At 40.5% G+C, this 14272-nt stretch overlaps 1 protein-coding gene across 3 annotated transcripts in view; it reads left to right on the plus strand.

Moving 5' to 3' along the window:
• The window catches only part of LOC144007696 (solute carrier family 45 member 4-like), a 34658-nt gene that overhangs the window by 11963 nt on the left and 8423 nt on the right, over positions 1-14272 (plus strand). For all 3 annotated transcript variants that reach the window (XM_077507538.1, XM_077507539.1, XM_077507540.1), the window contains 3 exons: positions 3485-4527; positions 11122-11310; positions 14012-14191. In XM_077507538.1, coding sequence (XP_077363664.1) covers positions 4233-4527; positions 11122-11310; positions 14012-14191 — 664 coding nt within the window. In that variant the 5' untranslated portion in view covers positions 3485-4232. The remainder of the gene's footprint in view (positions 1-3484; positions 4528-11121; positions 11311-14011; positions 14192-14272) is intronic.

Below are 14272 nucleotides of genomic sequence, written 5' to 3' on the forward strand. Positions count from 1 at the left end.
CTGCATTACTGCAGCGTTCAGAGCTAAAGCACAAGAACACACGTTGATGTTAGCTTTAGGTTTGACTCACTTCTCCAGTTGCAATTCGTAATGCGATGGATAGTTATTGGAAATGCATTCAAACAGAGTAATCTTTGCAAGGCAGAGACAAAATAGCACAGGATAGGATGAAAACGGACAGGATAGGAGAACAAGAACATTACGTTGGAGTTGGATTATTTAAAGTAACTGCAGTGCATAACTTTGCCTGAGGAAAGCCAGCTAACTTAATCTTAGCAAACAGTGCAAAATACTGTGTAGCGAACGAATAGCATCGATGTTGCTGCGTTAATAAGCCTTTAAGCAACCAATATTTGAACATAACCGGGGGAACGTCAGTATTTGTGGGCATATTTTCTTTATCCTCTACGACAAATATTACTGCAGCGTACTGAGCTGAGTTTGTCTGTGCTACACCCTGCGGAGAAAGGCCGGTGACCAGTCTGCTCCTGTGTGTTTTTGGCCATGTGGCCGCAACGTGGGCTCGGCTTATATGGAATTACACTTCAGCTCTTAAGGGGTTTTGGGGGACGGCATAGGGGGCTGACATTCACAACAATGATGTGAATGGAAAGGCCTGGAATAAGAAGCAAAGTGTGACTTCAGGATACGATTGCAAGAAATTAGCAACAGAGAAAGTGGACAGGCTGTTGAGGGTGTCTGATCTCGGCCATCGTGCAAATATAACAAATAAAACAAACAAAAAAACATTCCGATCTTGCTTTTTGAAAGTTCAAGGCCAGGGACAAGTGAGGACGACGGCCGTCTCCCGTGTCTCACAGCCCCGCACCAGATTTGAACAGCTGAAAATACACACAAGGTGGTCTATTTTAGTGAGTGATAACTCTTGTGCCGCTGACCGGATTACCTGCATCACAGGACGAACTGCCCATTAACGTCGCTCAATGTCTCAACATCCTTACTTCTGCTTTTTCACTTACCCCGGAGGTCTTTTCATTTTTATTTGGATGATTTGCCTTTTCCCACTGCACAGTACTTTCCTTGCACACCAATGGCAGAACAGTAATCAGGTTAATTAATTGAAGATTAATTGTCCATAAACGGTTGTCTCTCCATGTGTGCCCTACAATTGAATGGTGACCAGTTCATGGTGTACCCACACCCCATATTGCCAACTATAAACTTCCCACAAAGTTGGAACCCTTCGAATGTACAAATTGTCGTTTTGATTGAACATTGCGGGTCCGAATCCAATTAACAGACTGACATTGTGTCTGTGTTTCTGTCCATATCGTGTTCCGTTCGGTTCAGGGTGTGTATTGACGTGTCTGGAAAGGAGAGAGGCTGTTATGTAATCCGCTGCAGTCTGTGAGGTCACAGAAGCATGCCTTTATGAAATATTAATGACCAACCGGAGTGCTTCATGAATCTTAATGACGGGAAGAGGTGTCAAGAAGAGTACTGAGTGAAAGTAAGAGGAATCGAGAACAAATAAAAATATTCTTGCTACTTAGCTTGACGGACTTATTCGTCTGAACCTTTTTGAATAGATTTTTACGTAAATGACTGGTTGACAGTTAAGCGGCACCTGTTGCTTTAAAAAAAGGGATTGAAGCTTAAGCCTCCTTCACGCAGCAACGTAACATTATGCAATTGGATTATGTGTCATATATGAAGTACTTTTGATGGTGACAGTTACTTCAACGAAACAGGACAGGACAGGTTGGCGTGGGGTGATAAACTTCGCACCCCTGTCCCGGCATGGAAGAATTCCCTGACACATGTCCAGACTTTGCCACTTTCGCTCAACTTTTATGTCATTTGCTATAGTTGACGATAGGGGTGTGAGTTGCCTAGTACCTGGTGATTCGATCCATATCACGATTCATAAGTCACGATTCGATTCGATACGATTCATCCCGATATGAATTTACAAGTCGATTGTTGCGACTTTTTACTCAAATTTAGAAAATACCATTCAGTAAACTTGTACATGCACACTGTAAGATTTGTATGAAAATGAAATTATTTATTGATCTGAAACTTTAGTCAGTGAGCCACTATATTTAACAAACGGGTTGTAACCTTTTTCATGTTTGAACAGCATTGAATCAAAATATTAAAGCTTAATGTTCCATTAATATAGCATTCTTCCATGCTGTAGGTGTGAAAGTTCGACATTTTGTTGAATATTTTTCCATCAAAAAAGGATGTTAAGAAATCAATTCGGCTGCCTATTGAATCGATTCGAGAATTGCGTGTTGTAGTATAGCAATATATTGCCGAATCGATTATTTTTTTAATTTTATTTTTTATTTTATTTTTTAACACCCCTAGTCGACGATAAGGTTTAAATAACTTCAGATTTTTTTTGTAGCTGACTTAATGTAATTGATGGAGTCTTAATTGTTGCTTGACAATTGATATTATTATAATAACATTTTGGCACAAAAATCAAGCTTTACTGAGCGCCTCTTCTAATACTAGGGGCAGTTGGAGTAGCTGGAGCTAGCTAGCTAGTGGATATTGGGTTTGCTCTGTTCTGTTCCGCTGAATCTCTGAGAAAAGGGGCTGCTTCCTCTAAATGCAGAAAATTGCCAGGTTAACTTCTACCCCCCATTCTATTTTTTTCTATTAAAAAAAGAAAAAGATAAAACGACACATTTTTTTTTTACATTGCCTAAAAGTGTGGCCGTCATGGCCCCATGTCAGGGCCGTTCATCTCTTGTTCCGATCTCCATGTTGCGGATTCGTTCACGCGAGCACAAGCCACATATTTGTCGTCTGGCAATTCTTCGAGACGCCCGAGCACATTGGCACGCTTTCATCTTTGCCCGAGTCTGTCCATGTGTCTCGGAGGGGTAAAAGCATCATGTGCGCCCGGCAATTACACTTTATCCACATAAAAAAAAGTGATTCCCTTAACAAATGGTCTCTTTTTCATAGAACGAGAATACACACGCCTGTGTGTTGGCAAGAGCGTGTGCCTTTCAGCATCAATACACGGCTATTCAAGGGCATTTTTAACCACGCTGTTTTTGTTTCTCTGGTACGCCAAAAATGTGCATCGGTCAATGTGACCCTGTTTGGTCCTGAAACACTTTTAATTAAAACAAATTTGTAAATTTAAAAGAAGGGAAGCTGCTAAACTGGGGCCAGTTTAATTGATCCGCAATGTGATTAATTGATTTTGTAGTGAACATTTAAAAAAAAAAAAAAAGAAAAAAAGTGCACATTCCCTTTTTTCATACTCAAGTGGGAATGCAACATGTGTCCACATTTTGTGCGTATAATTGGAAGTGAAATGAGGTGTCAAAATGGGAATGGCTGTAATATTGACCTGCAACACTACAGGAGTGTAGGGAGAGTTCCTCCAAACTACTGTTTTTACATTTTAATTGAGCTTCCCTTTTTGGGGAGAAATGATCTTGCATTTTCTTGTTACAAAACATACTCAGCTGAATGTTGTCCGTCTTCCCTTCAGATTCATCAGCCAATCGATGGGGATTTCACGAGGAGCTCCGCCCACCGCCTGCCCGCCCACCTCCACCTGCGGCCACCCCTTAAACCCCGCCCATTCCCTGCAGCCCTCCATACGCAAAATGACTCTGGAATGGTCTTCTATATGGATTTTTACCCCCTGTAATAGACAAAAACAAAAGTAAGGTGAGAGCGGGTGACGACCTCGATGACCAATAAGCCATAAATGCGTGACACGCGCACACACACACTTACATACACGCACACAAACACACAGGCAGACGCTCCATTCATGCACATATCACACACGGGCATGCACCAGACAAAGAAAATTGCACAAACGTTGAATGTTAAGCGCTCTTTTTTTTTTTCTGTGAAAATTCAGCTGCTTGCTATTTTTATTTAGGGGATTTTTGGCAAATTGTGTGAAACTGATTTTTGTCAAGATATTTTATTTTTCATCCTTTTGAAGAAAACCACCAGGCGGGGAGGAAGATGTTAGGAATGTCACAGTGCCGTCAGTTAAATTTTTAGTAATTTTCCTGGATGTCCTTCAGTTGCATCCAGTAGAGATTCATTTTGAATACAGCCTTTTTAATTACAGCACTTTAAAGAGTTTTGTTTGTCAGGTGTTCATCTAATATCTGTAAGCAGATAATTAGAGGGAGTTTGTACCGTAATTTACTTGAAAAGTGAGTTTGAGTGGGACCCTTTTCGGATCAGCACTTGTCCCCCCGCACCCCGAGGCGTGCATGCCCCCGCCCGCCATGCCTCCCCAGAGCACGGGCGCTGAGGCCATGCAGGTGGGATCGCTGCTGGCCGGCGCGGAAGCAAAGAACTCCACGGACGAAGACAAGGGGGGCGAGGCGGATGGAACGGGGGGCCGCCCTGGCAACGACGACGGCGGCGGTGAGGAGTTGGCGAGCGAGGGGTCCATCCACGGCATCCCGCTGAAGAGATGGGTGATGCACGGCGCCGTCATGTTCGGCCGCGAGTTCTGCTACGCCATGGAGACGGCGCTTGTGACGCCCGTGCTGCTGCAAATCGGTGAGAATCCGAACAAACAAAACACTGCACTGATCAGATCCCATCTCAAAACCTGTTCAGGGTTTGTTAAAAAAAAAAAAAAATAGAAACATTCTGTCTGAAGTAATTGACATTCCTGCTGTTGAAAAACCGGTCGTAAAAACAATGAATGTTAGATCCAACATTAAACTTGCTGCGGGTCAAATCGACCCATGATGGTTCAGATCACATTTAGTCATTGAGAACCTAAGAATGTCGTAGGTAAATTCCCTCACACTGTCCCGGATTAGCACTTTAATCTAGATGTCCTTCAAAAAAAAATTCCAGTTTAGTGTTTTTTTTTTTTTTTTTTTTTATGTAATTCTAAATTCCCCAAAAAACGACACCAAAACACCTTTTTTCCTAACCTATAATGACAACCTTTTGCTTCTGTCAGTGCAACAACAACAACAAAACTCTTCTCGGCTGACAAACACATTGAGCAATAGCTGGCAGCACGTTTCACTTTGCTAAAAACTTGTTGACAAGATTCTTGCAAGGTTTGAAAAAAAAAATCATCACAAGGTCTCATTCAACCAGTTCAAGTGATGTTCAAGGTCTGTGATGATAGGGAAACTCCTTGGCTTCTCAGTGCGTGTGGGTATGTGGGTGCGTGTGTGTGTGCAGTTTGCTTGTGGAGTCCATGTTGAGACGACAAGAAAGTGTTTTCCACATTCAGAACCAAATTGTTTTGTAAAAACAATGAAGTGGATCAGCGTTTTCTGTCGATGACTATTTTGGGTTCTGGACATCTGCAAGTGATTGAATTACTCTGAGGTTTGTTGTGATCCAATGGTGCTCATTTGAAGTCATTACTGTCAGAGCACGACATCCACCATTCTGAACATGCCACTTTTTTACGACATGCAACAAAACAAACGTGTTAGCGTGACTGGCTGTAATATTTGTTTGGACTTCTGCCTGAAAGAAACACTTTGAAATGATCTGCTTTTTCTGCTCAGTTTGGTCAGGAAATGTTGTCTGATCTTTATCTAAGTCACAAGAATGGACAACAAACTAATAGAAGTTGAAATTTGAACGGTGTAAATCGCAAGTATTATGTGGGACTAGTTTGACATAAAAAAAGTGGGGAGAATAAAATGCAATAATAATAAGTATAATAATAATAAGTATAATAATAAAGGTTCGAAACAACATATGTGCTTTCAGCATTCCCACAATTAATGATGTCGGATAACACTTTTTTTCAGACAGAAACCAGTATGAGTACTCGGTCTTGAGTAGTCACCTTTACAAAGTACTGATACTACTAGTACTTTTGATACATGAAATCCCCCGACAAAAAACTGATCATTTTAAAAACGTTTATATTTCAATAAGCAATTGTTCCTTAGAATTGCATGAAATTGTCCATTTTCGTAACTTCTGATGTATAGTTTGAGTTAGAATCATGCCAAAACCCCGTAAACACAAAAAACATGATCTACGTACACAAAAGGTGATCTACGTGCACAAAACGTGATCTACGTACAAAAAAGGTGTGATCTGCAATTGCAAAAAAAAAATAAAAAATTCAAATGCAAAAAAAATGTTTTGCATACGTAAAAAGAAATTCTACAACTACAGATAAAAGTCACATGACTTTTGGCAGTGCCAATTTTACGTGCCGAAAACTCAAGATCCACACACTAGTAAACTTTACAGCAGGGGGCGCTCTATAAAGAGAGAGTTTGGTCAACTTGTTTAAGAACTACAACGCTGTGATTGGTCAACTGCTGGTCACATGACATATGGACGCCTTGTCATTCTGAACTTATTTATTTATTTATTTTAAGATTGTCGAAATTGGATGGAGAATCAATCAGTTAAACTACATTCACTTTAACAGCATGAAAAATACAATATACTCTTAAGGAAAATAACTGTGAGCTCAGCATAAACAAAACCTCCCGAATGCCGTCCTGTGTCTTCAACACGCTCCCAAATAAGACTGGCTGGTGGGAAGCCAGTTGGCCTGCGTGCCAGGTAACCTCCGAATGATCTCGTCATGTCAGTCGGGAGGATAATCTTCTCGGATGACCTTGCAGACGGAGCACCGGGAGGGGGGCAGTTACGTAAATGACTTTCTCCATGTCACCCAGCCACTGATCGCCTTAATCTGACCCTCGGTCCCTCACGGGAGGGAGCCAATCAAAAGGAAAAGGAAGCGATAGTGAAATCCGCAGTCCATGCCAATTGCGCCCCCGTGACGGGTTTCAAGACCTTTCGGCCGCAGTCCGCGTCTTTCACACCTCTGGCGCGACTCACCAGTCTGCTGGGCTATTTAAAACCACCTCCTCCTATTTATAGCCCTTACATAATAATCTCTGCGCCAACTTTCTGTTATTACTCTTAGCGTTATTCACGTGCCCTAAAAGGGTTTTGGAGTCTGCCAAGCGTGGCAGCAGCTCTGGCACGTGACCAATTGGGTGTCCTGTCCACATAGCAGTCAGCACTCACGTTTGCCATCGAGGACAAAATCATATGTGCATTTAGATGGCCACACAAGTACAGTATGTTCTCACCTTTTAACTGTAGGATACGTGAGAAATGCGTACCTGTGTGTACATGTCAGCACATTGCTTCATTTTGCGACACGTATCCAACCCTCGCTCCCTCTTTGGGGAAGCCAAGTTATCAAAAAACAAATGTGCACTCTGACAACGAGTGCTCCACTGCCACCTACTGTAGTGGATGCACAATTACACTTGTAGCACAGCAAAAAATAAATAAATGTTGCACCGCGCGCACCCGGGTGGCACAAAAACTACAGGTAGCTCATAGTTGAACACAAGGATGATTGTTGTGGTTGTCCTGACTTGTGGCCGTTTCTCACGTGTATCTTAATAGCTAGCCCAAATTTGGACTGAATGAAGTGTAATTCTAATAACGTCCTCGCGGTCTGTCTAGGAACACAGCCAGATGAATATCACATCTGGTCGTTTTTCATACAACGCAGTCTCATTTGTACACAAACGCGCACGCATGAGTGCTTTCCACGCAAACGAGCCAGAGCCAGAGAACGCTGTAATGGTTGGCTTTGGGGGTTTTGTGCGTTTTTTTAAAAAAAAGCATCTGCTCAGTCTCACTGACGCTTGTTGGCATAGGAAAGGATGGAGAGATGACGAAAAGGATGCCTGGAAATATACTTGAATGAACAAAATAAATGAATGGCTACTTTTTGGATATTTTTAGGTAATTTTCAAACATTTTCAAACATCTTATTCTTTTTCTTTTTTCCTAAAACTTGAATTCATTTGTAGAATACTTTATCTAAAAAATAAAAAGATGTAAAATATTTATTTTCTACAAATGTTTTAAGAAGTCAAGGCTGGCGCTGACCCATCGGGCTAACACACTTCAGAGACGCATTTATTTGTATATCTAATCATTTTCGTGTCCCTTAATATGTCCGCTTTAAGTCCATTGTGTACCCAAAAAAATTAAACAAATAATCACACAACTACTTGTGTATGTAGAACACACGCCTCAAAGTGTTGCCTGCGGGAAAACGGCAGCCATACAGTGAGCCTCATTCAGGTTTTTTGATTACAAGGAGTTGACTGTTGCTACTCGCTCTGCCACTTTGTTTGGCTTCCTCGTTTTGAAGTCACTTGAGCAACCTGAGAGCAAAAAAGTACATGTTTTTTAGTGTGGTAAGCATTGCAAAAAAAAAGAGGAAATAGTAAAAGGAGCACTTAGGTGCACGAAGAGCTGACGCTCGCTTTTGGTTCCCACCATCCATCACAAGTCTGGAACTCTCCGTTCTTCCTCACGCGTTATCCACCTCGTGACCTGGTCGCTGACCCTGATCCTTTCTCATGCTGCCCTCCCCCGTTCTCTCACTTTTCTTGTTTCTCTGGTGAAAAAAGCTTCCTGCAAATTCTCTCAGTATTGTTTGGTTTTCGTGTGTGTGTGGGCACGTTTGTACCTACAAGCAAAGTGTGGGAACTGAAGCCCATCATAGTTTGCTATGGGTTCCGATTGTTGTTATGCTATTATATTGCTGACTGTGCGTGGGTGTGTGTATTTGTGTGTGCGTGTTGGAAGGGTGAGTGGTGTTCATCTGGCATCTGCTGTACACACATTGGTCACATACACATTGGTCACTGGTACAAGTCCCCCCCCCCCCCAAAAAAAAACAAAAAAACAAACGGTGCCAGTGACAAAACAAAATTAAGCCTTTATAATAATATTATAAATAGACTAATATAAATATAACCATAATAATAATGTTTGGCATTAAGTGGCAGAATTTCAATGAATTTATTTTATGACTAAAATAAGTTATTTAATCAAATTCAAATGTATAATTACATGTTTTGTACATGTGTACGTTTGCAGGTTTATTTTTTTTAACTCAACCAATAATTTAATTAGAAAAAATGTCTTCTAAACCCTTTATTTCAATAATGTAATTTATTCCCATCTTTAAATGGTTGTAATAATTGATTTAATTACAATTAGCTCACTACTTGATCAAATAAGTGTTACATATGTATATTTACATTTTTTTTGTTTACAATAAATACATCAGCTAAGTTGTAAGACAATTGTTTGAAAACATTTCTTGAAACAAAAATTTGATGATTCCAATTTCAAAATATTTATTGAATTACAATTAAAGAATTTTGATTAAAAAAAATAACATCATTAAATGAACATGCAGAAATTTTCATTTGAATAGAAAATTAAATAACCAATAATTTGATTAAATATTTTTTATGTATACGCAAAACTATTCTGTTAGCGTATATTATTGTCAGACGTTATTTACAAAAAAAGTTCAATATACATAATTATTTTATTTACAACAAACTGATTATTTCGTGGAATAAACGGGTAAATGAATAAATACGTACAGTACATGTTAGGTTCTGAGGTTGGATCCCAAAAACACAGACACAAATAAGATTTTAACATTTTATTCACACAACTTAACTAAACGAAAAGCACCAAGTAAGCTAACTTGGGCTGTGGAAGTACACCGAGGAACCGAGTTAATAATCCAACAAACACACGCTTCTCGGTTTGTCTTAAATAGACAGTGAATTGATTGGATTGGCTGTGGCTAGACATGTGGGTAACAGGACTGACATGGTATTATCTGATTGGCTGTTGACTAGAAAAAGAGATTAAAGATTCTTGACATCAAATAGCTCATAACATCGCATAGCTAAAAACCGGTTGAAACTAGATGCCGATTACATCAGTTCAAAACAACATTTGACCTTACGGTCATGACCCAAACATGAACCTTGCACGACCCAAACTTAACCCTGGCGGGACCCTGGACATACACTTTGATTTATACTTGGGCCACATTAAAAGCTTGTTAATTGGTGCTGTAGACTAGAAATGTGCTGTATCTGTTTGTGTATGCGTGTGTCAGTGTGTGCGAGACAAAAGAAAGAACGAAGGAAAGTTTTCCATAGCGCACAACAGGAAGGGCCCGCGCGACTTACGTCGCCGTGTTCGCGGGAGCCAGGAAGCCGATGATGATGGAGTCTCCGTGGCGACGGGGTTCCCAAGACCTGGTCGCGGCGGCGGCAGGGTTCAGGCCCTGTTTATGACTTCTCTGTCTCGCCGTTGCCTGAGAAACATGACACGTAGACACCGGCGCAGGAAGAGGAAGATGGTCTCGCGCTGACTTGGCATTCATGTGTTGCTTTCGTTTGGATTGGATTGGATTGGATTGGACTTGCCTCACAGTCAGAGGTTCTGGGTTCGAAGATATCCTATGTGGAGTTGGCATCCTTCCCACATTCTGATAACATGAAACATGGTTTAATTGACGTTTGGTGAGTTTTGTCACATTCATCAAGTAACTGCAGTCAAGCAATTATGCAGTGCTCTTTTCTGTACTATTGAGCCTTTTGTGTGGCAGTTTGGTGTTACTTGAAAAGCCTGCGAAACCTGAATGCTAAGCAGTCGCTCACGCCCTGTGTCGGTTGCTGCCTGTGTTGTTTTAACTTACATTTTATTCTCTATATTGGAATATTGCCAGTGAGTAATTACATTAACGAAATGGGTGCTACTACATGTTGGGGTGAAGTTCATGTGGCCTCAACTACAGCAAATCCCACACTTCTCGTTGAGGAAAACAGGCCCTTAACTCATTCACTGCCAGCCATTTTAGAAAATCTCAAAATTTTCAATACCCACGTGATATTACGTTCAATAATTATATATAAACCGAATCCACCAAATGACAGAATAGACTCCCTACTTTTTGCCTTGTCCCGTTCTTTTATAATTGATTGTAGAAAAATGTAGATTTGCCAAAATACAGCCATTTCTCCCATGGACTCTGAAACTGTGTTTATTTCGTATAACATGGGGAAATTCTGTCATCTACCGGTGGTTGGGCATCAGTAAAGTTGTTTCCAAGTTTGACATTTACAGTGGAGCATCATCAGATTCTCCCCCATCTATCACCGCTCTAAAAAATTCAATTGACAAGTATACTTGTCAAAGGCAGTGAATTTAACTGTCTTGCGCATTGGAAATAAACACAACAAGAAATAATCCACAGTACATAAATTGGTTTCAAACCAATTCTTGTCTGTGTTCCAGGTCTTCCAGAGCAGTACAACAGCTTGACGTGGTTCCTCAGTCCCGTCCTTGGCCTTATATTCACCCCGCTGATCGGCTCCGCCAGCGACCGCTGCCCCCTGCGCTGGGGCCGCCGGAGGCCTTTCATCCTGGCCTTGTGCATCGGGACGCTGATTGGAGTGGCGCTCTTCCTGAACGGATCGCTCATAGGTGAGAGGATGGAAATGCCACATGTCATGTTGCACTACAGAGTGCGCCATTTTTACCGGACCTCTGTGTCAGAGATGGAGCGTACCCAATAAAGTGTCCATCTGGTTAATATATATATATATGTACAATCAACGCCTGCACGCCATAAGTGAAAATCCGTTAAAGACCATATAAAAGTTTGTTGTTTTTTTGGTTTGTTTTTTTAGTCCTTTTTGTCCTACAGATACCATGAACTCATTCACTGCCAGCCATTTTCACTGAAGCCCGGCTGTTTTACTGGATTTTGACTGATTTTGCAAGGCCCACAGAACCTTGTATTATATTGCTATAAAAACATGGAACCTTCTAAAAGAAAGATTAATCTCATCTTTTATCAGGAAAAAAAAAAAGTGTCTCTATCTGTTTCCATTTTGCAGCAATTAGCATTAGAATATAGCTAATTGTCATCATTGTTCACAAATAGCTTATTTTCAACATGGCCCTGGTTGATCTCTTATACTCTGCTGCCACATGCTGGCCGTTTTTGTCATTACTAACATTGCTTCACCTGTTGTCTGCAGTTCAGAGAAGGCATCAAGTCCTTCTGTATGCTCTAGCATAAACCAACATAAACGTATAAAGTCTTTGGGACACTTAAAACATTTAAAATTGAACGTATTTATATGTTTTTGGGAGCAAATAAGTTAAAGACCCTTCAACTTATTAAAATACACGTCTTAAAGTATTCTTAGTCACTTCCAATTGAAATGTAATTTATTGTAAAACTGACATAAAAATTAAACATTGTATGTTAAAACATGAAAACATTTTACCATACTATGTAATTGCAAAAGTCTGCTACCTTATTGCTAATGTACAGTATAATGTGAAGCAGCCAGATTTAAACACTTATTAAACTTACTAAATTTACCCAAACATATATTAAAACTGACTTTCTAAAGTATTCTTTGTCACTCCTGGTTTAAATTTATTGTAAAACTGGCACGTAAACAAATTCAACATTGTATATTGAAACACTAAAACCTTCTACCATACCATTTATAATTTCAAAAGTCTGCTAGCTTTTTGCTAACATACAGTAAGTATAATGTGAAACTAGCACAGATTTGACAGCAAAACATTCAAAGAACCGCTACTTTAACACACAAGAAGCAGCAACACGGAGTATACAATGAAAGACCATTAAATATTGTTTATTTCGACACCAAAATAATCAGCCAAACTATAATTACAAACTAAAGTACACGAGCAAAATGCTAACATGTAATATGCAAACAGCATATTTTTGGGCATATGTTATCTCTTCTCTGTGGGAGCAACAGACTTGCCTGTATACTGTAAAACCTTTTAAAATCATACTGGCGCAAACATTTTATGCGATATTGACCGTTTAGTAGGCAAACTGTATAATATGTGACAGTGTAGTACAGTGTATGTACTGGCATTCCCTCATTCCCAAATGTCACGACTGAACTTACTCCGCTTGCGTGCTGTGGCCTTGCAAAGTATGTGCTTTGTCCCATGGTGAAAATAAAATACACTTTTTTTTTTTTTTTCTCTCTCTCTCTTTCCTCTCTCTCCCCACCGATGAGACTGCATTGCTTGGAGGCCGACTTTCGGCTGCTGGCTGGTGATTACATCACCATGAGGTCATTTCAAAGTTGTATGCTTACACGTCCTAGTAATTGATTGACAGTTTGGTCGACGGGGGCACAGATATTGACCATCCTCGACATAGTTCCGGCCAGGATGCGGTTATCATTTGTTTTTGTTTTTTTGATTCTTTTCAGTAGACTGTGATTTACAGTGCATTAGTTTTATTTCATTACGTTGGCTTCTGCAATAAATGGGATCTTATTGAACAAAAGCATTACATTAACAGTATTTTTGTAGTCTTGCCAATCATTAAAATAGATTACATATGTTTCTCGGACAATCGGGAATTTGACCCCCAATGGACCCTGACCAATCGTTTGTGATCCCCGTCTATTCATTTGTCGTTTTACATTCATACTCCTGCTGGATGAAGTGTGTGTGCGTGTGTTGACATGGGAACACAGGAGCAAGCCGTTCACAAGAAACTACTTCCTGTTTGCTTCCCCCTTTTAACCAATGACGGTCCACTTCCTGTCTGGTGGGTAGTGAGTAGTGCCACTCCATTGTAAACACGCACACACAAATTGTCTGAGTGATCTCACAAGCAAACGCATGCACATTTATAAACGCGTGACAAAGCTATGCAATGTCAGCCCGCGTTATTTTTTTCTCACGCGTACTCTTTCAAAGCGAGTGGTCACTGGTCACACACAGTCATGCACAATGTCACAATCATTGCCTGAAAACTCACTAATCTTTGTGAAAATATTAATTTTGAGGGTCTCCAATACTCATAAGTAGCAAACTCAGAAAAGTTGTAAAAATGTAGAGCCCAGCATCAGTTCCAGGGATCTACGTGAATTTTGGTGTGCATGTCGTCTATCATAATAGACGGCCAAAAAAAAAATAAAATCTCAAGGACTCGTGTCTGAAAGTCAATACTGTCGGCCATTTTGACTCAAAACAGCCACTTTCAGGTAATTCCAGGACCCGTACTTTGATGAACTCTGATGAGCCCCAACGGGAAGATGTAATTGCCAGTAATATAAAGAATGGGTTTTTTAAAAAAAACTGATTCCAAACTTCCGCATCTTGCTGTTTGTAGGACTGTCACTAGGCGACATTCCGGGAAAACAGCCCATTGGAATTGTTCTCACCGTGATGGGAGTGGTGGTGTTGGACTTCTGCGCCGACGCAACGGAGGGACCGATCAGAGCGTACCTTTTGGACGTGGCTGATGCCGAAGACCAGGACATGGCGCTCAACATCCATGCTGCCTCGGCAGGTAATTAAAAATTCAAATCTGCGTTTGAATCATTCACAAGAATCAAAAACAAAAGTCAGACAGAATACAAGTACTAACATT

The sequence above is a fragment of the Festucalex cinctus genome, chromosome 19 (assembly GCF_051991245.1).
Source record: "Festucalex cinctus isolate MCC-2025b chromosome 19, RoL_Fcin_1.0, whole genome shotgun sequence".
Classification (NCBI taxonomy): Eukaryota; Metazoa; Chordata; class Actinopteri; order Syngnathiformes; family Syngnathidae; genus Festucalex; species Festucalex cinctus.